This window comes from Grammomys surdaster, unplaced genomic scaffold (assembly GCF_004785775.1).
Source record: "Grammomys surdaster isolate TR1022 unplaced genomic scaffold, NIH_TR_1.0 146, whole genome shotgun sequence".
Lineage (NCBI taxonomy): Eukaryota > Metazoa > Chordata > Mammalia > Rodentia > Muridae > Grammomys > Grammomys surdaster.
This window is the reverse complement of record NW_021604604.1, coordinates 11,061,835-11,084,118: the sequence shown is the minus strand read 5'-3', so window position 1 is coordinate 11,084,118 and position 22,284 is coordinate 11,061,835. Positions and strand designations below refer to the sequence as shown.

Below are 22,284 nucleotides of genomic sequence, written 5' to 3'. Positions count from 1 at the left end.
CTGCAAGTTGAAATTTACTCCGGCAGCTGAGGTAAAGACGCGCACTCCAGCCTGTTAAATGGACCCTTTAGCTCTTTACTTGAGACTTAGGGGATGCTGTTTGTAGAGTCAGGACTGCTAAGTCTAGAACTGCAATCCTGATCCTGCTCTTCAGGGAGGAATGGCCTGCAAGCCCTTCCTTTGCACCCTCACTTCTGATTTCTCTGCATGTCTTTAAGAGGAGCAGGGTCTATGGAGTCTGCAAAGAGCCGTTTTCATTTTAAGACTGAGGATGGAGTGTAGTCGTTAGCATACTCAGGGTCCTGGGTTCAAGCCTCAGTACCAGAAGAAAAAAAATAAACCAAAACAAAGCCCCTAGTTCCTCTCCAGTACTGGTGACTGTTTTAGAAAGAGTGTTCTTAGGGGCTCCACCGGCTGGGTGGGTGCTCAGAGCTGCCATGTCTGGGGGCTCTAGCTTCTGCCTCTGCTGCTTATTTGTGTTTTGATTCTCCTCTGGTCTTTTATAACTATTTGCAAATAGAAGTGATCAGTCCTGGGTCTTCAGAAGACAGTGAAAAAGTTAGACTCCTAAAAGATCTATATTAGGGGCAGGTGAGATGGCTCTGCCTGTTAGAAGCACTTGTTGCCCAAGCCTGAAGTTTGGTTTCTGGAAACTAGATAAAGATAGAAGAAGAGAATCAGCTCCAAGAGGTTGTCCTCTAACTTCCACATGCATGCAGTGGAAGTGTGAGCACACACACACACACACAAGAATAATAATTTTTTTAAAAAAGTGTCATATAACATATGCATATTATATTTTTCTTTTTTCTGGATGCTGTTTGCACGTATGTTTGCATGTGTCCATGAGCATGTGGAGGTCAGAGGTTGACCCTGGGGATCTTTCTTGATTGCTCTCTAATTTATTTACTGAGACATAGTCTCTTGCTGATCTCAAAATTCACCAATTTAGCAAGTGTAACTAGCCAATATGCTTGAGAGGCTCCCTCTCTCAGCTTCTTGAGGACATGGACTGTAGACAAGCCGCATGTTCACCTGACTCTACACACACACACACACACACAACACACACAACACACACAACACACAACACACACACACTGCGGATTTGAACTCTGGTCCTCATGCCTGAGCTGCAAGTGTTTTATCCACTGAGCCATCTCTTAAGCCCTCTAACATCTTTGATACTTTATCCACCCTTGTCAGAAGGAACATTTCAATCAGTCCTATTTGAGACAAATTCTATATATTTCAAGGGACTCCAGTGGCATTTGTGACAGAAGCAAAGGCCATAGAGGCTTGTTATAGAGTTTTAAGTGGCACTGAAAAGAATCTCAGGACTCATGACACAATACAAAACTCAGTTTACTTTGAGATATGTGACTTTCACCCTCCTCTCCCCTAAAATAGTTTTATCTTCATTCTGCACATGAGCCCTCACACAGGTGTGCAAGCCTGTGACTACTGCACACACTGCTGGGCCCAGAACAACCACCCCTGAGTTTTCCTCTTCTTGCAACGCAGCTGTGCTACGACTTTTATCCCTAATCACAGACCAAGACACACTTGATGCCCACTTTCCTTTGAGTTTCTTCATCCTTCCAGACTCTTCTGATGAAGAACAAAGAGACGGAAGCAGGGCCTCCTGGGGTACCTACCTGACACAGAAGTACAGAACCACAGGTCCAGACTTTTTGGGGAAGTCGTGCTCCAGGACTCTTCGATCTAGTTGGAGCCAGTTCAAGTGTCCCCTGGAGAAAGGAGAGACAGGCTGGTTAGGTTGTTGGATTGTGCAGGTGTTTGGAGATGAGGGTCTCCACAGGCAGAACCCTCTGGATTGTAGGAATCCTTCCTGGTATTTCAGTTTTGGAGGAACACACAGGAGTTATCTGGGGAAGAGTTCCCAAGAGAAGTGTTGTCTGGCGGGGACAGGACATGAAGCACACAGGACATTAAGATGAGAGGCACTGCCTGCTTCCTATAGCCTTAGCTCGCTCCCTCAGCCTGCGTTCCCTTTTCACCTCTCTGGGCTGTGTGCTTTTCCGATAGGACATGGCACATGTTTTAATAACATGCCAACAATGCTCATATCGTCCTACCAGAAGCAGGCTGATTTCAACTAGTCAGGTTAGCAAGCTTACCCCAGGGTTCCCTGTCTGCCTCCTAAGAGCTGGGCATAAAGCAAATCCTCAAGCTTGTAGAGCTTTTACTTGGGTTCTGGAGGAATTTTAATTTTGGTTCTCATGCTTGCTAGGCAAATACTGTATCCACTGAGCCCTCCCCCCAGCCCTGAGACCCATTTTCTTATAGATTTAGTGACCGTCATCAGGTATAGCCAATTTTCCTGCCCAGGTGTGAATTCCAGAGGAATTCATTCTGCTCACCTAGTCTAAGACCCAGGCTCTTCATTTACACTGAGTGGGGTTGGAGAGGAAAGACTGAAGTGTCTTCTCAGGCAGCACCATCCTTTCTTATTTGTGTAAGCTACACACAGCTAAAGTTACACTCCAGTGCTTTTCTGGTCACTCAATGTAAGGTGTTTTTGTTTGCTATGGTGTGTGACAGTGGATTGCTCATCTCAGAGGCTGCCAAGACCACTAAATGTCAAGTTTCCAGAAGCAGGTATGACAGCCCAGGCATGGTAGGCTACAGCCATTGACTTTTGCTGTCCTCCTGTCTGGGAGTTAATGAGTGGAACTCCTGAGCCCAGTTTAAATAAATTACGTCCCCAGACCTAATGCTGCTGGGTCTCGCTCCCAAGATAAGAAACTGCTTTTGAACTCTGCTTGTATTTAAATGGTAGATAAACTTGTGGCTTCAACTAGACTCTTTGTAGCTGCCTCAGCCAATGCCATGTGTTCTGTATAAAAAGGGACATAGAGCAGGGCAGGCTAGGGCACGATTTCCGAACCAGCATGTGTGGAAGTGGGACACAGGTGAATTGCCAACAAGACGTTCATTATTTAGGTTAATCGGATTCCTGGACCTGTACCAATCAAGCAATTCAATTAATTTCGACATAGGCACTAGGAGATGGCTTAGTCGATAAAATGCTTGCCGCACAAACATGAGGACCAATATTAATCCACAGCATCCACATAAGAAGGCAGATGTGTGCATACCTCGGAAAAGCTGACCCTGAGGGTGTGAGGACAGGAGAGCTGGTAGGCTGACCAACTCAGCTACCAACCAAGCCCAAATCCAGGGCTTTGAATTGGCCCACCCCAACATCTACTCCATCTATGAACTTCTGAAGGGGCTGATCCTACAGAACCGAAGCTGCAGGGTCTCCATGACACAGGGCAACAACAGGATATCCTGAGAGGAGTCCTGGTGAGGATCCAGCATTGTTAGTGTAGTAGAAGCCAGAGGCCTCGAACCAGACCAATGACTCATTGCAACGAACATTTGCAAGTGAAGATGTGTGGACAAAACGGTATACTGTGTGACACATGGTGACACACCGTGACACACCACACCTCCCTTGTTGAGATTTTGTTTTGTTTTCTTTGGGGGAGGATTGCAAGGGGGAGGGCAGATATGGAGGAACAGGGAGATGAATGGGACTGGAGCACACGATGCGAATTCACAAATAAGCAATAGAAAGAAGAAGAAGGTAGAGGAGGAAGAACAGGAGGAGGAAGAGGGGACAGGTGTGATGGGGTGCTTTAGTAATCTCAGCTTTGGGGAGCCAGAGATAGTAGGAATCCTGGGGATTACTGGCCTAACTGGTTAGTTCCAGGCCAATGAGACCCGACTCAAAGGAGGTACATACACACATGCATACACATGAAGAAAAAAACCTGTGATACAAGAAGCTAAAAGAAATAATCCTCAATTGACTGCCTTTGTGTTCTTAAATAGGACTGTAGTCTTAGAGCGCCTGTGACCCTTCTAAAACGTAAGTGAAACTTTTATATGCAAGCATTTGTGGAAGAGACAGAATGTAAATCCTTAACAAATTTGGAGGGGTCTTGAGATGAAATGACAGGGTGTGAGTTCCCCATTTTCTTAACTGGCATGTGAGAATACATCGTAACGACTTGTGCCATAATGGCTAAACTGGTTTTTCCTCCCCCCAGATGTCTAAACACTCCTTAAAAGTTATTTAAAAAAAACCCACAGATATTCAATTATATCATCTGATGAGCAACTCATAAAACAGGACAGGAGAGAGAAGCTTAATTGCAATAACAATTATTACTTCAGCTTGTAGTACACTGACTGCTTATTTTGGCCGAAGTTATTTAGTGTTTGGTTTTAAGGAGAGGATCTTTTGTCTTCTCTTAGCTGTTAACTTGAAGATATTAAAATTTGGGAACTAAAATAGCAATACAAGCATTTAAGAAATAAAATATAAAAAAGACAGTCTCTAAATGAATGCCAGTGTTGGATAAGTGAAGATTTCAGCACACTGTCTGTCTGTTTGGGTTTCTCTTTGTGGTGCTGTACTAAGCCCACGGTCCTCAGCACACTTGGAAAGTACTCAAGCTAAACCGTTGGCTTGTGTGCCCTCAGTTATGTTCCCTATGCAGAAGAGAACACTAACTCTGAACTGGTGGGCATTGCTTCTCAACCTGTTAGGAATGGCTATCTTGAAATTTGTTAAGGATTTACATGCCTTCTCTTCCACAAATGCTTGTGTATAAATGTTTTGTTTAAGTTTTATACTATACACTATCAACAGGATCCTCACCAGGACTCCTCTCAGGATATCCTGTTGCTGCCCTGTGCCATGGAGACCGTGCAGCTTTGCTTCTGTAGGACTGGCCCCTTCAGAAGTAGCCCCTCTACCATGTCTCAGGAAGGTAGCCCCTGTACAATGTCTCAAGTCCCTGGGATATGTCAGTGGGTGTTGTCCCCTGACAGTCTACGTTCTAGTAGAATCGGTTGTCCTTAGATCTGGGCCAAAGGTACATAAAGACATTCCCAGCCCTGAAACAGGGCTTTTGGGCTTGGCTATGCATTAGAACCAACTGGGGATCTTTGAAAGAAAAAAACAAAACAAAGCCAAAAATGTCAGTTTAAAGTGTCTTGGGTTCTTTTACTATGTCACAAGGTGGAAAGGAACCCTGGCTCCAGCCACATGTCAATAAGTATTCTAAGGGGCTAGGGAGATGGCTAAGTGGGTCACAGCACGTGTTGCTTTTGCAGAGGGCTGAGGTTTGGTTTTTAGCACCTACATGGTGGTTAAAACAATCTGTAACGCCAGTTCTTCTAGGGTAGTGGTTCCCAACCTTCTTAATGCTGCAACCCTTTAATACAGTTTTCATGTTATAGTGATCCCCAACCATAAAATTATTTCATTGCTACTTCATAATTCTAATTTGATACTGTAATGAATTGTAATGTAAATGTCTGGTAGGCAAGATGTCTCATATGTGACCTCAAAAGGGTCAGGACCTGCAGGTTGAAAGCTGCTATTCTAGGAGAGCTGATGCCCTCTTCTGACCTCTGTGGCTATTGCATGCATGTGCTGCACATATACAAATGCAGGCAAACACACACACACACAAACACACACACACACAGAGAGAGAGAGAGAGAGAGAGAGAGAGAGAGACAGAGAGAGACAGAGAGAGAGAGAGAGAGAGAGAGACAGAGAGAGAGAGAGAGAGAGAGAGAGAGAGAGAGAGAGAGAGAGAGAACGAGCAATAGTAATGTTGTCCTTGGTCTGTAGCAGCTTGTGGTAGAACATGTTAGCCTGCCAATTTTCAGTTCAAATCAAGTAGGATTCAGGCCTGCAGAGTGGCTGTAAGCTGCAAGCCACTCTGTAAATGTGAGGTGTGGAAAGGCAGAGAAAAGCTTGTCAGTGCTTCTGGACACAGGAATCACCAACAGAGCAGGCCATACCCTCAGGTACAAGTTCAAGGGTCAGCATTGGCCCTTCCTGGGACAGCAGGGGCCTCCAGTAGAACTTAGGGCTGTCAGGTTATAGGTTATCTGTCATTCTGTCAGTGTGAATTCTGGCAATGACATTTTGTGGGGCCTAGATGGAACCCTCAGAGAAGGGGGGGGTGAATTGGAAGTTTCTTAACCCCCCCAATAATTGGTACTTACTTATAAAGTACTGTAGCCCACAATATAAAACTTCATGCCCAAGAATACTGAATGTCGTTGGTAACCAGTCTGCACCATTGATTCCAACTCTTCCTTCTCTGTCATTACTTTATTTTGAAACTTTTTATTTGGAAATAATTATGGAAGAGCTGCAAAGACCTCACAGTCTCCCTTCACCTGCCACCCAGCTTCCCTCATGGCAGCATCCAGCAGATCCTGTAGTACTCAGCAGATCCGTGATGATGCAAGGCCACTGCTGGACGAGCTAAGCCATAGGCCCTACCCAAATGTCACCAGGTCTCCCATGAAATTTCCTTTAGCATTCAATTGCACTTAGTCACTTTCGATTTGCACTCACTCTGTCCAAATAAAGAGGGTGACAGGTGGCATTCATCTTTCACTGTTCCCAGTTGTGGACTGGGCAAAGGAGGGCAGTTGGGACAGCCTGGAGACTTTCCGAAGCAAAGGCCCTGGGAGAAATTTGATCTTTAAATAGTGCTGTCAAATTTAGATGTTTTTGTTTTGTATGTATGTATGTGAGAGTGCAGTTCTCTCTGTCTCTCTCTGTCTCTCTCTGTCTCTGTCTCTGTCTCTCTCTCTGTCCCTCCCTCCCTCCCTCCCTCCCTCCCGCCCTCCCTATCTCTCTCTCTGTGTATATATGTAAAACAGAGTATAGTAGGTGCACATTCACGTGTACAAAAATGCCTTGGTAGCAGACAGACCCAATTTGAACACAATTATTAAAATGTTTCCTTTTGAGATGAAGATGTAGCTCTGTGGTTATAATACTTGGCCTAGCATTCGGGAGATCCTGGGTTTGATTGTCAGCAGCAGCGCACATGCACACACACACACACACACACACACACACACACACACACACACGGGGCAGGGGGATGTCATGTTAGCACTGCTTGGCATGCAGAGGCAAAGGAAAAGCTGAGTTTATCCTTCTGGACATAGAATCACTGACCCAGAGCACCTCCGGCATAAGTCCAAGGGGGCAGCCTTTGTCCTTCCCTCTTTTAAAAATGGAAAGGAGAAATGTTCGGATTACCAAAGAGGCCCAGAGATGTATGTAGGCCCACGTATTATCAGGCCATGAAGGACTGTCCCCTAAGTCACCCTGTCCCTTGTCTAGTTGGTCTCTCAGAAGCTTGACTTTTTCTAGGACTGATGCCTGCCTTATCTCCCCTAGTACACCAGGCACACCTGCCAGTTCACATTCTGGGACCAACAGGTGGCCCAGCTCTTTTTCATGGGTTCTTGTTGGTGGCCAGCCACTGGCTGGAGATGCCCTCATACTCAGATCTGGGAGGAGGTGTTGGGGGCCTGTGCATTCTCAAGACCAGGCAGAGGGATGGCTGTGAGTTCCTGCTATGGGGGAACATAATGCTCTCAAGAGGGGCCTCTATACACGTCCATAAATGAATGAATGCATAGTCACCTAGGTAGGCTCTCATGCCAGCAGAGAATCCAGAGAGCTCAGCTCCCAACTACATAGGCCTGTAGGATGCCCATTAGACTCTAGGGTGTGCCCCTCCTGCCTCGGAGGGGTGGCTTTTATACCCTCCTCCCCCCTTTTCATCCAGCCAATCAATTGCTCTTGGCTATCAGGGCTGTGGTCTGTCATCCTCAGCACACAGCCTTCTTCCTCTCTGGCCTAAGATAACATGCTCGTTCTTTGACTTCTGGTGACTCCGACGGGAAGTCTAAGTGGGAGTGTCCAGAGTTCACAGTCTTCTTGGATGGAGTAAATTAACTTGGGAAGCGGGAACAATGGGGCTGTGATTAATTTAGACTTATGGTTTCCTTCCAATCAGTGGGGACAGCATGGAGAGTGATTAGGGGGCTTTTGGGGATTCTCAGCAGAGAGGGAGAGTGAACGATTGTGTTCATGAAAGTCAGTGTTTCTATATGTACACTTGTTTGAAGCAGTTCTTCTTTATTACCTGCCAGATGCTTTTCTATCTGCACCTCTCCTGGCCTGCTGGTGTAGGTCCTTCTTGACCAACCAGCATGCCTGCCTTCCACCTCAGTGTCCTATGGGCTCCAGCCCCAGGGCTGGCCTTGCTCCTTTTGTAAGTGGGGAGGGGGTGCTTTGCACTTGCCACTGTTTCTGTCCACACCACTGCCCCAAATGTCACTTGTATGTGTGGTGCACATGTGTGTATACAGGTGTACATGCACATGCTTGTGTGTGTGCATGTGTGTATGTGTGCACGCATGTGTGTGTATAGGTGTACATGCGCACGCTTGTGTGTGTGTTTGTGCATGTGTGTGTATTTGTGTCTGTGTGTGTGTACGTGTGTGTGTGTGCATGCATGCGTGTGTACAGGTGTGCATGTGTGTGTATGTGTGTCTGTGTGTGTGTGTGCATGCATGTGTGTGTACAGGTGTGCATGTGTGTGTGTGTCTGTGTGTGTGTGTGTACATGTTTGCGTGTGTGTCTGTGTGTCTGTGTGTGTGTTTGTGAATCAGAGGATAGCTCTGGTTTTGTTGTTTCGTTACTCAGCCACTGCTCACCTTTCTTCTTTCTTTTGGAAAGTTGAATTTCTTTATGTATGACGTTAATGTGCATGTGTGTGTGGGTGTCTGCAGAGGTCGGATCATCTCCTGCAGCTGCAGTTACTGATGGCTGTCAGTCCCCCTCTGTGGGTGCTGGGAACCAAGCTTAGGTCCTCTGGAAGAACAGCAAACACTCTCAACTGCTGAGCTATTTCCCCAGTCCCTCACCGTATTTCTTTGAGATAAGGTTTCTCACTGCCAAATAGGGTAAGCTGGATAGACATCGAGCCCAAGAGGTCGGTTTGTCTCTGAAAAGGAGATGATATGAACATATATTTTGTAGGCTTATATATATACAGCCTACAAAAATCAAATTATTATTTTATTCTATGATAGCCTGCTGGAAATCTTTGTCTAAAAACCATAGGAGTGTACGGAATTAAAACGAGTTAAAATTTTATTTACGTATGCTGGTTTCTGCCAACCTGCTCACACTCTGTATCTAGGGAAGGCAAAAACTTGCCAGAGTGCCTTAAGGTTATACAGTAGGTCCTGTTTGACAAGAAGTAACTATCATTAGTTTTGTTTGTTTGGTTTGATTTTTGAGACAGGGCCTCTCTGCATAGCACTGGCTGTCTTGGAACTCAGAAGGATCATCCCACCTCTGCCTCCCGAGTGCTATGGTTAAAGGCATGTGCCACTATGCCTAACAAGAAAGGATCTTATTTTTTATTGTGGTTTGAAATGTTTGTATGTTTTTATTGCTAACTTCAAAATGTCTACCTGCAAAATATTCACGCCTGCAATTTCTGTTGCGTGAGCACACCTAACTGTGACAGATATTCCTTTTGGTGGTCATGGGACTCAGAGACTATCCTCAGGTGGCCACACTGTCACCTGACCTTTAAAAGCTGTAAGAAATTGTGGAGGACTGCCAGACCTTCCCAAAGCATCAGCCTGGGGTCCTGTCCACTCCTAAACAAAGAGGAACTTTCCTGTCTCTCTGAGTTCATGGCTGATTCTTTGCTGGTTGGGATTTCCAGTACACTTTTACCCTTCCCTATGCTGGGATTACATGTGTAGTCGACCAAATTTGGCTTTTATTTTTCAACCTAAATTCTGGGGATTGAAGTTAGAGTCTTGAGCTTTACATGTGGGCATCTCGTGAACTCACACATCTCCAAGATCAGCCACAGCCAAGTACATATGCACTAGGTTGCTCTCCTACTGGTCAACACAGAAGCTACCTACTCTTGCTTCAGAATCCATCCTACCTCAATGGTTCCACCTCACCCCTGGGGCCTAGGCTTGACTGTACTGGCCTTCCCAGCCAGTAACCTCACCTAGGCATATGAGCATTTTAGGAAATCGTGCCTATGATTCTAAAGATGTGGAGGGGTGTGCAGACATGGACACAGACAGAGGAGATTTAGGGAACATCTGTTTAAAGTAGGTTATTGTTTTGTTTTGTTTCCTGGTGCAGGGGCTTGGGAAGCAGAGTTTGAAGAATGTGAGCAGACAGGGAAAGTGAGAGCAGGCTCTCTGAGATAGTTATTTCTTGTTCCCAGAAAACACTGAGAGGAGAAACTGCAGGAAGACATGGGGCAGGGTGTCTAGGCATATCTGATAGGGGAAAACGGGAGGACCCAGGAATCCTGTAAAGTACCCAAGCCAGCATCTGTTTAATAGACTTCCAGCTGGGGCCACTCACTTCAATTCTTTGTGCCGAGGAACTATTGATGACCCTTAGACATTTGTCACCCAGTTCCAGTGGAACCAAGGGCCACACATGCCTGGGAAAGTGCTTCACCCCTCAATTGTACCCCCGGTCCTTAGCTTATTCTTATCTAAGAATTTGGGCTGATCTTCACTGAACTCTTTAGTAACAGTATAGTAAGAGAAAAAAAAATCATCTAGGGAACCTATCCCTTCCTTTATTATAAAACATGATCGTACAGACCAAACTGGAAGGCTCCTGAAAGCAAACACAGTTGTACATCAGGTTGGCAATATGAACTTTGATTCTGTCTTCTATTTCAGCTTAGAATGTGAACCCACCCAGATCATCTCTCACCCTGAATTTATCATCAAGTCCACTTCCTGTTATTGTTAATCCAACATTGGAGAGAAACATCTACTTTCCAGAAGTTTTCATTTAACCTTAATGAAGACTAAACCCACACAGATCTACTTTTAAAAAAAAAATAAACATTTCAGACATTCATCTGCACACAAATCTGCTTGGTTATAAGAACGTTGACCTAATAATTTCATAATATTAGCATCTGCCTAATTATATCCTTTGGCCACTCCAGGCATGGTCACTGGCTTTTGAAATTCAGATGGTGAACTTGGACTGACCCTGCAGCCCCCATGGGACCCAAGTGGCCTGCAGCCGATTTTGCTGTGCACAGTTGAGAGAGGGTAATTTCACATCCTGGTCTTTTGTTTAGGGTCTGTGGACCTTGGACAGCACTTACGTCTCATCTGTGAATGCTATTCCAAAGTATTCCTTCTCCTTCAGGTTGAAATGAGATGCCACAAGGTCAAGAAGCTCCTTGGCCAAAAGCTTGGGCTGGAAGAAGAACACAGAGGGGGAAGATTAACTCATGAGAGACTTTCGCTAAATCACACCATCACCTTAGATCTCTAGCATGTTCTCAGTGAAATATCTGAGAACTCAGGCACACTACATAGACACAAAAGACTTTTGTAAAATCATTATGGAAGGAAAGTTCTTGTCTGGTGTGCACAAAGCCCTGTGTTTAATTATCGGGACAACATAAAACTGGTTGTCATGATGCATGCATACTTCATGGAATTCCAAGAGAAACAGAGGCAGGAGGATCAGGAGTTCACAATCATCTTCTGTTATATAGCAAGTTTGAGGCTAGCCTGGGCTACATGAGGCACAAAGAGAGAGGAAGCGGAGAGGGAGAGAGGAAGAGAGAGAAACAGAGAAAGACTGAAAGAAATAGACCACTAGGATACTGCTATATAAAACAGCCAAATGGAAGGTCTAGGCAGAAGATGGGGGCTCTGTAAGGTTGGTTCTGTCAACAAATGGCATTTTTGCTCTTTAGTGGGGCTGTTCAGCCTGGTGACTTTCTTTCCCCACCTTTTGCTGCTCTGACAGGAAGATCTCTTGATTAATTGGTCTATTTAGCAAACACAGGCAGACCCTCATATTCTTTGGATAAGGTTACTTTTTGATAAACCCAGTGTAATCAGAAAACATTGTTAAGCCCAAATACATTGAATATGAATACCAGAGTTAGGGACACATGGCTATAGGTGTGAACTCCAGGATACCCGGAATGCAGCCCAAGACAACATGGCAAACTTGCTAATGCCATGAGCTTTACGTTTGTAACTAACTTGCAAGTTTCTGGAGCGTGGACTTGGTGTATGACAACCTTGCCTGGCTACGTTGAAAGGCTAAACACACCTGCCCCAGTGTGGCTGTTTCTGCCTGGTGACCACATGGATAATTGGAGGTTCAGGCTCTAGGCATCCTTAGAGGAGGTTGTAGCACACAGCCTGACCCAGGGAAACAATCCAGATGCAGAATTCAAAGCATAAGTTTTACTGAACGAAGACTGGATTTGTACCATTTCCAAGTCTAACATTCCTACACTGACCTGCATGGTGGGTCAGGAACTGTGTGTCTTCTCTGTGTGGTAGGCACTGTGCTAAGCACTTTTTACACCTCATTTAACCTCATAATCCTGAGATTGTCCACTGTGTAGGGCAGACACAGGCCCAGAGATTAGGCAGTTGTTCGTGCCTCCTCCTCCATCAATGACCAGCAGCTCAGAAGTGAAAACCACTTAGAACCACATGGGTTTGAAGTGATGGCAACACTTCCTTCCTTGGAAATGAGAGAGTGATGGGAAATCAATCCCACCTTGACGCACCAACCGCACGCATCCAGTGCTCTCTGCTTCCATTCCCAACACACTATACAACCTGAGTCTAAACCAATAGAAAATGCAAGGTTGGATGTCAAACCTTTCTCCATTGACAGGAAGAGGTCTACCTCGGAAACACGGAGGGATGCTTGTGGCGCATCTCAGAGCTTTATAAATGAATTATGAAAGGCGCTGCAAGATTTGAGTTCCCAAGCTTGAGCACGTGCTATGGGATGTGCTTGGCTGCGCACTGCTGTTCCTCCCAGAAGATGTTGGGCTGCATTTAATTTATGTGTTGCAGTGACACAGCAAATTCACTGCGTTTATAACGCAATGGATTATCATTTATCCATCAGAATGACTGCCATCTTTTTCAAAGTGGCCACGGTATATCCGTGATGTTTACTGTTTCTGGGAGTATTTTGAGCGGGGCACTGGGTTACACACTTGAAACCCCAACACTTGGGAGGTTACAGTAAGGAGGAATAGGGGATTCAAGGCTAGCCTGGGCTACACAGCAAGAGCATATCTTAATATCATTTTCTTCTATTTAGGATTACCTTTTTGACTTGCCCTAGGAGCATGTGTTAGATTTAGCATCCTTGCCAGCAAGACTCCTCCAACACTCAGAATGAATTTGGATTTTTGCAAATGTTAAAGGTCATTTGAAGTCAAGTCTAGTGGGTGGGGGAAGAAAGTCACTTGAGTTCAAATCTGATGAGGAGGGAGAAGGGAGGAGGACTGGTCAGTCTCACTGGGTCAATCAGACATTAGAAAATAAGGTATGACTAAAGGGTACTTAATGTGGGTTCTTGTAAACTATGGAGGGGTAACCAACTCACCCATGGAAAGGACAGCTGTGAGACTTCTCTCTCTGGGAATAACATTTCAAAGATATCCAGAGACTCTTGCTCAGCGTGGTGGTCTGAATGAGAAATGTTCCCCATAGACGCTTATATGTGAATACTGGGTCTTCAGCTGATAGTACTATTTGGGAAGGTTTTGGAACTTTTAGAAAGTGGAGCCTTACTGGAGGCACACAGCACTGGAGGTAGGCTTTAAGGTTTTATAGCCATTTCCTGGTCCCTCTCTTTGCTTCTCGTGTGAGAATGAAATGTGATCTCTCTGCTTCATGGCTGCCAGGTCAGCCTCGTGATCCCTGCTGCTATGCCTTCCCCACCATGATGGACTGAAAGCCCAAATAAACTCTTCTCTAAATTTTTTTCTGGACAGAGTATTTTATCACAGCAACAAAAAGTAACAAATACAGTTGGGTGCGTGTGTGTGTGTGTGTGTGTGTGTGTGTATTCAGTAGGAGAAAGGTACTCATTAAGTGTAGGTTAGGAGAAAATACAGTGTGCAGGAAGGGAGCTAAGGGACATGTGGAGGACAGGGTCCATGCTGAACAACATTGAATACTTGTGTCTTTCACACGGTTAAGGCCCTTGAAATGACAGAAATAGACACATGGAACAACTTCAGTTGACATTCACATACATCTGCCTTATAATGCCATGCCTTGCAAAGGACTTTCTGAGGCATTGCTACTGTATCTCAGACACAGTTCTAAGAGCTTCCATTTGTGCTATCATTATCTAAATGACAGAGGACCACCAACCAAGACTTAGAGATAGCATACAGGCTGTTCTTAGTCTTAGCAAGCCAGAACTCAAAACAAAGTCAGGGTACATACAATGGAATACTACTTAGCCTTGAAGAGTAACAACATTTATATACATGCTACATGAATGAACACTGAAGCCAGGCTAACTGAAAGAAGCCATATTAAAAAGAAGATGAATGTTACTATATCTCACTTGTATAAGTAACTAAGATCATGTGATTTCACAGGGGTTGCCAGGGATTGGAGAAGAGAAGATTGGAGGGATAGGAGTTACTATTTGATGGCTACAGAATTTCTGCTTCAGATTCTGGCAACATTGTGGAAACCATAGTGATTCTTCAGTAACGCTGTGCATACAGTTAATGTCCCTGAATTGTATATATACCCAATAGTTAACATGGTAAATTTATATGTATTTACCTCAATTGAAAAAGTAACAAATAAAAGCCCTAGCTTTCCTCAAAATGGTAATCTTCCTCTGCATCCTGCCTGGGCTGACTTGATTACTTCCTAGGTAAGAGGTCGAGCATCATATATCCTCAAGGAACTGTCTGGGTGAGGGCGATAATGTTTAGTTTGAACCAGCACCCTGACATTACAGATCTATACATCATCGCTGTGCACTTAGCTAATATGAATCTTCCTCTGATTTCCAAGCCTCAAAGCTATCGAGAAGACTTGACACAATGAACTCTGGTTGCCCTTTGGGAACCTTGTAGGGACTTCTTATTATCACCATGCAACTGAACAGCCTGAGCAGTCACAGCATGGTGGGGAGGGGATGACAAACCAGCCTCTCTCTGGTGACCTCTGTTATATGAATCACATCCTTGTGGGTGAATATCTGCTGGAACATCAATAGCATTGCAGACCAAAGGGAAGAACGTCCCACTGTGGGGCACCCACAATTTAAAAACAGAAGGAGCAGGATTGGGGAGACCTGGAGCTTGGGAGGTACTTGCCTGCCTCACAAGCTGTGAGCATCTGAGTTTAGTTTCTAGAAGGCAAATTAAAAAGTGTGGGGCGAGAAGCCAGAATGCATTATATATTTGTATGACATTGTCAGATAACTAACAATAAAAAAGAATCACATCACCTGTGGGAGTTCAGCAAGGAAAATAGACCCCAACATCCTGAGATGTCCACTGTATGTAATGTATGTAAAGTAGAAAATAGTAGGCACGAGAAAATGGAGGGGTAAAGGTAGTGTTGGCGGTGCCTGCTTGTAATCCAGCCTCAGGGGACAGAGACAGGCAGATCCTTATGGTTTAAGGCCAGCCAGGCTAGACTATGTGATCAGCTCCAAGTCCATGTGAGATACCATGTCTCAAAAAAAAAATGTGGAAGGTGCCCAAGGGGTATCATGGGAAGTTGATCTTCAGGCTTTAAATGCACGTGTACCTGTGCACACACACATGTATCTATACACATAAACACACACACAAAATATAATAAAAAGTAAAAGTAGAGGGATCAGATCAGTGATGGGGAGATAACAGAAGATTCTAGAAGACATTTATCTTAAATCTTCATAGAACCCCACATGTGTTATCAAGGTGACAAGAAACAACCCAGCTTCCGCTTCCATCCCTAAGAGGCAGAGCAGCACCCAGCACCTGAAATCCAGTACCCTCACTGCTCTACTGAGACTGTGAGGTCATTTGTTATCGTTGTACAATGGTGCATCATGTCTGACTCTGTCACTGCATCTCCATAAGGTCTGGGCCATCGACGGCATCAACGTCTTAATTTCTGCAATCTTGGAAAGGAAGACAATATTCCACCTTGACATGACGGTGTCTGAGGAACCACAGCATTCTGAAAGTTTCTTAAACTCCTTTGGAGTGAATTGCCTGGTAGGCAGAAAGCTCTTTGGCTGTTCTGTACTCTGAAGGGATGTTTATAGAATCCTGCTGATTGCAATTTGCCAATTACTGGTGCTGTAAACATTTGTGGAGCCTTGCAGGGATCTGGCTGGGAGAGAGGCCAGAAAAGAGGCCTGTAGCCCCATGGAGTTTGACGGGACAAACAGGGTAGAGGACTGAAGGCATCGAGGGCAAAGCAAGCCCTGTGTATCCTTGGCGAGCTACGCCAGTTTCTTCAGGGTCACTGGCCATGCTGGTGGGGATGTCAGTGAGCTAAAGATGGGCTTCCTCTCAGCCTGTATTTAACTGCCTTCTCTCATTGGCTTCTCTACACTTTTAACTCAAAGGATTTCCCTGCCTTCACCCCTTATACCTGGAAAATGACTTTCCTTGCAAATGTCCTTCTCAGCATGATTGGCACATTGGAGGCACCACAGTGCTAAAAATGCCACTTCCCAGAACTAAGTTTGGACCCCTGCATGGCTACCGTGTGTTAGAGGTTGGGGGAGCAGCGGGTCTTTGTTGCTCTGAACTCACCACGAAGACTCATGTGAGGTTAGGAGGGTGCTGGCTCCCATGGGCGCCCATGGGCATATTCACCATATTTTGTCTAAGGTATCAGTTTAGGGCCCGTGTACTTCCTGCACTACCCTGCTTCTTCCGGGAGACGTAAGTCGCCGCCATGATCAAAAAAGCACCAGGGGCTGGGAAAAGTTCACTTGGTAAAGTGCTTGCTACACAAGCATGGGACCCTAGTTTGGATTTCTGGCATCCATGTAAAAGGCTAGACACGGCAGCATGTACCTCTAACCCCAACTCCGGTGCTGGGGAGGAAGACTCACCAAGGGCTTGCCTTCAGCCAGTTTAGACAGATTGGTGAGCTCCAGATTCAGTAAAAGATCCTACAGCAAAATTATGGTTGGGGAGCAACTGAGGAAGACCTCTGGCCCCCACATGTGTGTGCATGCATCCTGCATGTGCATTTCCTCATTCACGCAGGCGCACACACACAAAGCATAGCTGTAAAGAGCTCTAAGCACTGTCACATAACCATGATCCATCTGGAAATCGACTGTCCACAGTGCCCACTTTGGGCTTGACAGGCACTCACTTCCAGACAGACGACCGTGGACAAATGATAAAACCTTTGCCTTCTGCCTTCTCATCTGTCAGATGATGGGGTGGATTCAATGGCATGAAAGATTCTAGAATATTCTTCTTCATGCTATGATCAAATCAAACTGCTTCCTCTCCCACAAGCTACTCAGCCCTCCCAGAGGTTGTGCGTGTTCATTCAAAAACTCTCACGAGTTAGTAAATCTTGTCTATCAACATATCTCACCTTTCATAAACAATTTGAAGCAAGTTGCTTAATCCTCCTGCACCTCAGTTTCCTCATCTGGGAAATGATGATAACGACTATACCCATGTCACAGGCTGTCACAAGGGTTAAATGAATGATGAGTTACATAAACCACAGTGTGCAGGATGAAGTGAGCATTGCATCAGTCCATTATTATTTCAGTTCTTCATTACTGTATTTATAAAGTGCAGATACTATACACGTATATTTATATGTGACACAAATGACATATATATGAAATGATGTTATATATGACTATATATGTGTATACACACACATATATATGTGTATATATTACAATATGTCACCAGGCCTAAATGCTAGCTTGACAGTTAAGACCACACAATGACAGTAGTCCCAGTTTTCCTAGTCAATCCCACCCTTGCCCAGTTCCCTTTCAGAATCTACATTCCTACCCAAAGCCCATATTCTCAAGGAATCCCTTTCTGTAGAATTTTCCACATGTGTCTCATTCTCCCATCTCATGGCTGATTTTCTGTGTGGTCAGTTATATGTGACATATTTTATTGTACCCTGTATTTTACACTGCCAAAGAGAGGCTTAAGGTACTACGAGGGTGGCGGGGCATATGTGTGAGCTCTCATACGTGTGGGAGCATGTGTGTCGTGTGTGCATGTATCTGTAGAGACCAGAGGTCAACAGCAAGTCCTCAGATCAATCACTCTCTAGCTTAAGCTTTCTTTCAGAGATGTGTTTAGTTTAGGTGTTTGTGTGTATGCCAGCTCATCTGTATGCACACTGTGTACACATAGTGCCTGTGGAGGCCAGAAAAGTGCACAGATGTCCTGGAACTGGAGTTGTGGGCATTTGTAAGACACCTGACAACTGAACCCTGTCCTCTGCAAGAGTAGCACATGGCCTTACCCTCTGTGCCACCTCTCCAGCCACTCTAGTTCTTTGGAGACAGATTCTCTGGCTGAGCCTGGAGCTCAATGATTAGCCATACTAGCTGGCCGATGAACTCCATGGATCTGCCGAACTGTATCCTTTCCCTTGAAGTGGGAATAACAGATGCACACTTCTGACTTTGGCTTTGACAAGGACGGTGATGATCTGAACTCAGGCCCTCATGATTATGCATGGAGCACTTTATCCATGGAGAGTCATCTCCCCAGACCTACAGTTAAGGCTCTGGAAAGAGATACAGGCTTGAATACCATTATACATCTCCTTTTAAGACACACTTTTAACATAAGCATCCATAGAACAAGGCACGAAGACAGAGACTGGAAACATGCAGGCACAGAGGTAAAGCCATGCTAGCTCTACCACAAGCTACAAGGGGCTGCAACCAATGCTCCCACCTCTGGAATTTCAGGAGACATGGTTCTGTCAGTTTCAAGACCCCATCTTTGTTCTATGTTTTGGCAGCCACAGGATGCATCTCTCCCCAGATTGGGATCCCAAAGATCTGTTCTACACCACCCACCCTGGACAACCTGATTGTAAGAAGTACGGGATCCGGTGGCCATCTGCTTTGGGAGTGATTTGGGGCCCGAGTCCCTTCAGAAACTGGTTCTGATGTTACCCTGTGCACAAGGCAGGTGAGCACAACCCTGCATTACTTGTTAGCAGTGAAGTGGCTTTGACTCACCCAATGGACTCTTCCCCCAAAGCTGCTATTCCTACAGGGCACCATTAAAAATCAAAGAAATCGCCACTTCTAAGTTAATTCCATTAAAAAATTATATAAATTAAAACATCAAAAGCAACCACGGCTCTTCCTTGTACTTTAGGAGAAATCAGACTGGTGTCTGAAGACAAAGTCAGTCATTCTCTGTCTAGGGTTTTTATTTATTTTTATTTACTTGTGTCTTTTTTTGATAGGGTTCTACCTTTGTAGCCCCACCTGACCCCCACTTGGAATCTCCTACCATAGCCTTCCCAAACGCTTGTGTGACTGGAGGGCAGAGACCTGAACTATCAAGATTAACATAGAAAGAAGTCAGTATGAAGGAGACTAGAAGCCGTTTCCCACTAGGGCTTCATCCAACTACCAGAGCATGCACAAAATATAAATGGGAGAGGTGGGTTCTATGTAAATACCCTGTAAAGACGCAGGGTCCCCCCACCCAGTGGTTCTGGCTCCTTCCTTAGTTCATAGGCTCCTCTCACGCTGGGGAGTGCTCTTCCCTTCTAAATAAGATGTCTTTCTATTTCTAGCCATGTATCCCTGGTGTAGTCTTTTGCCTTTCCCTTCAAACATGAGCCTTCAGCCTGCCCATGCTCTCCCCGGCACTGTTCTTCAGCCTGCGCATGCTCTCCCTGACACTGTTCTTCAGCCTGTGCATGCTTTCTCTTACACTGGACTTTCTCACCATCTCTCTGATCTCCATGTTTGACTTAAAAGACACTGTCGTCCTCCCCCTCCCCCAGTCTCCTATATTTCTGGCAGCTCCTAAAATTCTCAGCATACCCGTCCGTCCTGTTATTTTTCTCTCAAATTTCAATGAAATCATCTCTGAACTTCCCTTGAAGTCTGTTTTGAAAATCTTTTATTAATAAGACTAAGAACCCCCCCAAAAGAAGACACTGATTCTCTCCAGAAATGCTAGCGTTATAGGCATATACCAGCATGCCTGATTGCCAGGGGTATTCTTGTCTTGTTATCGAAAGCAAGGTGCACGTTGTCCACTGAGTTGACAGGGGACTTGCCTACTCTCATGACACAGCTACAGGCACTGTGTGCAGCTTTGCCTGCTAATGTGCCCACCCACTCTACGAGCCAAGAGACTGGGAGTCCCAAGACCTAGTGGATGGATGATTCCTATTCTTTAGGAATGGTCACAGCAGTGAGACAAGAAAAAGCCATTTCCAGGAGTGGTAGGAATGATGGCATATCAGCCCCTTCTTTCTGGCCAGGGAGGGCTGGGATTCACCTCTCAGGAAGCCTGGGTGGAGGACCACTTGAGTATACGAGTGAGGAAGAGCTTGTCCTTGTAACCCTGTATCCTCCTCACTCAGTCCAGTTAGCACTCATTGGCTGCTCTGATTCCTGGGGAGGGGGAGGGGAATGCATGAGGTCATCCTGTGTGGATTCTGCACAGCAGGTTCTGACAGCTGCCCCTCCCCTGCTACCCTAGGGGCCTTGATGATTAGCCTCTCCAATGGAGCCCTGTATACTGTGGCAGGGGACACATTGAAGCCATTTGCTTTTTGCAGACTGATAAGAAGAATAGGGCTTGATCCCTTCTCCAATATGGAGGAAAGGTCTTTCTCCAAGGGGAAGAGCTACATATCTCTGTCTCCCTAGCCACAAGATTACAAGTCTGTGCTACTACGACCCACTTTAAAGACACACACACACACACAAACAAACAACAACAACCTCCCCACCCCTCAATGGGTTCAGGGGAATCCACCTCAGGCTTCGTATCTGCAGGCAAGCACTTAACAAATTGTGGTATTTCCCCACTCCATTTAATAAAGGATTTTATTGGCAAAGTGAGACAGATGAATGGGTAGAGTATTTAGTGTCAGCCCAGCCCAGCGTGGAAGCAGACCACAGGCATAGATGGTTGTATAGACACTCTTTACAGGCAGACATGAAGCAGAGAGCTGCTACACAGTGCTGCCCCCACCCCACAACAGCTAGATAGGGCCAGAGGCAGCAATGTAAAGGATGGCTCAGTGGGTAAAGATGCTTGTCACTAAACCTCATGACCTGAGTTTGATCCCTGGGATTCATGTGATAAAAGGAGAAAACAGACTCCCATGAGGTTGTCATCTGACCTCACATGCACACTGTGGTCCTAGCTCCTCTTCCAATAAATAAGTCCGTGAATGAATGCTGGTGGGTTTCAATCCGTTCGTACACCTCCAGAGACACACTGCATTGTTATGTGCAAGAAAAGATCCCCTTTCCTAATCTTTGCGTTAGGCTCCTCTCAAAATCTCTCTCTGCAAATCTTCCAAAAGACTCACCTTGGGGATGAAATCTCTCTTGGGAACCTTTTAAACCTTCTTAGCTCCCCCCAACCCCCACCGGCCTCTTACATTTTCTTCTCTTGATCGCTTCTTTTTATTTCCATATGGTCTCATCCATGTCCTCAAATAGAACCTGATCAAAGCGAGGCACCAAAAAAGTCACGCCTGCTATGAGTTTGGGAGGAAATCTTTCTTTCTCATGTACTTGAATGATGCCCAGTGAAGACTTTGACAGACAGACACGATAATTGCTCTTCTATAAATGCAAAGAGCTACCCTGACCCGCTGGGGAGCCTGCTTTACACAGGATCCCCCCAGGGGCTCTGGAAGGCAAGCAGGTGTTCATTAGGGCATCCCTCCTGCCTCTGAATTCACACAGCTACCCCCCTCAGACTCCACCCTGCTTAGGGAGATGGCACAGAACTGTTAATGAACAATAGATTTGCCTTGGTGGGAGGAACACAGGCTGCTCTGCAGTCCTGTGGCAGAAAGGGCTCTCAAGTTTATGGCCTAAATTATGAAGTATTTCTAGTGAATATGGAGATGCTGAACTGAGTTTAATCCTGGCCTTCCAAGCTTCATCTTCTGTCACTATGTCATCCACTGTTTCTACTTTTTCTCCTTAAAAAGATGCCTGGGGGTGGGGGAGGGGGTTAGAGAGATGGCTCAGTGGTTAAGAGAGCCTACTGTTTTCACAGAAGACATGGATTTGGTTCCTAGCATTCATATGAGGTAACTCTCTACTATCTGTAACTCCACTTCCAGGGTTATCTGATACTCCCTGGCCCCTGTGGGCACAATAATAAACTTAGGCAGGTACACACACAAATACTAAATAAATAAAAGAGTAAACAGTTTTTTTCTGTTTTGTTTCTTTATTTTTTTAAGATGCCTGGGTTTGGGAGATGGCTCCATTGGTAAAATGCCAGTTAAGTATGAAAATCTGAGTTTGGAACCTTAGTGCCTACACAAAACAGCATGATGGCATATATATGTGTGTGTGAT

The 22,284-nt window shown here is 45.3% G+C and overlaps 1 protein-coding gene across 3 annotated transcripts in view; it reads right to left on the bottom strand.

Moving 5' to 3' along the window:
* Frmd4a (FERM domain containing 4A) overlaps positions 1–22,284 on the bottom strand; it is a 201,397-nt gene that overhangs the window by 126,383 nt on the left and 52,730 nt on the right. For 2 of the 3 annotated variants that reach the window (XM_028764786.1, XM_028764785.1), the window contains exons 3-4: positions 11,049–11,143; positions 1,659–1,751 (exon numbers count right to left, since the gene is read on the bottom strand). In XM_028764786.1, coding sequence (XP_028620619.1) covers positions 1,659–1,751; positions 11,049–11,143 — 188 coding nt within the window. Of the gene's footprint in view, positions 1–1,658; positions 1,752–10,929; positions 11,144–22,284 lie in introns of all 3 variants that reach the window. The other variant, XM_028764787.1, reaches the window with a different exon arrangement.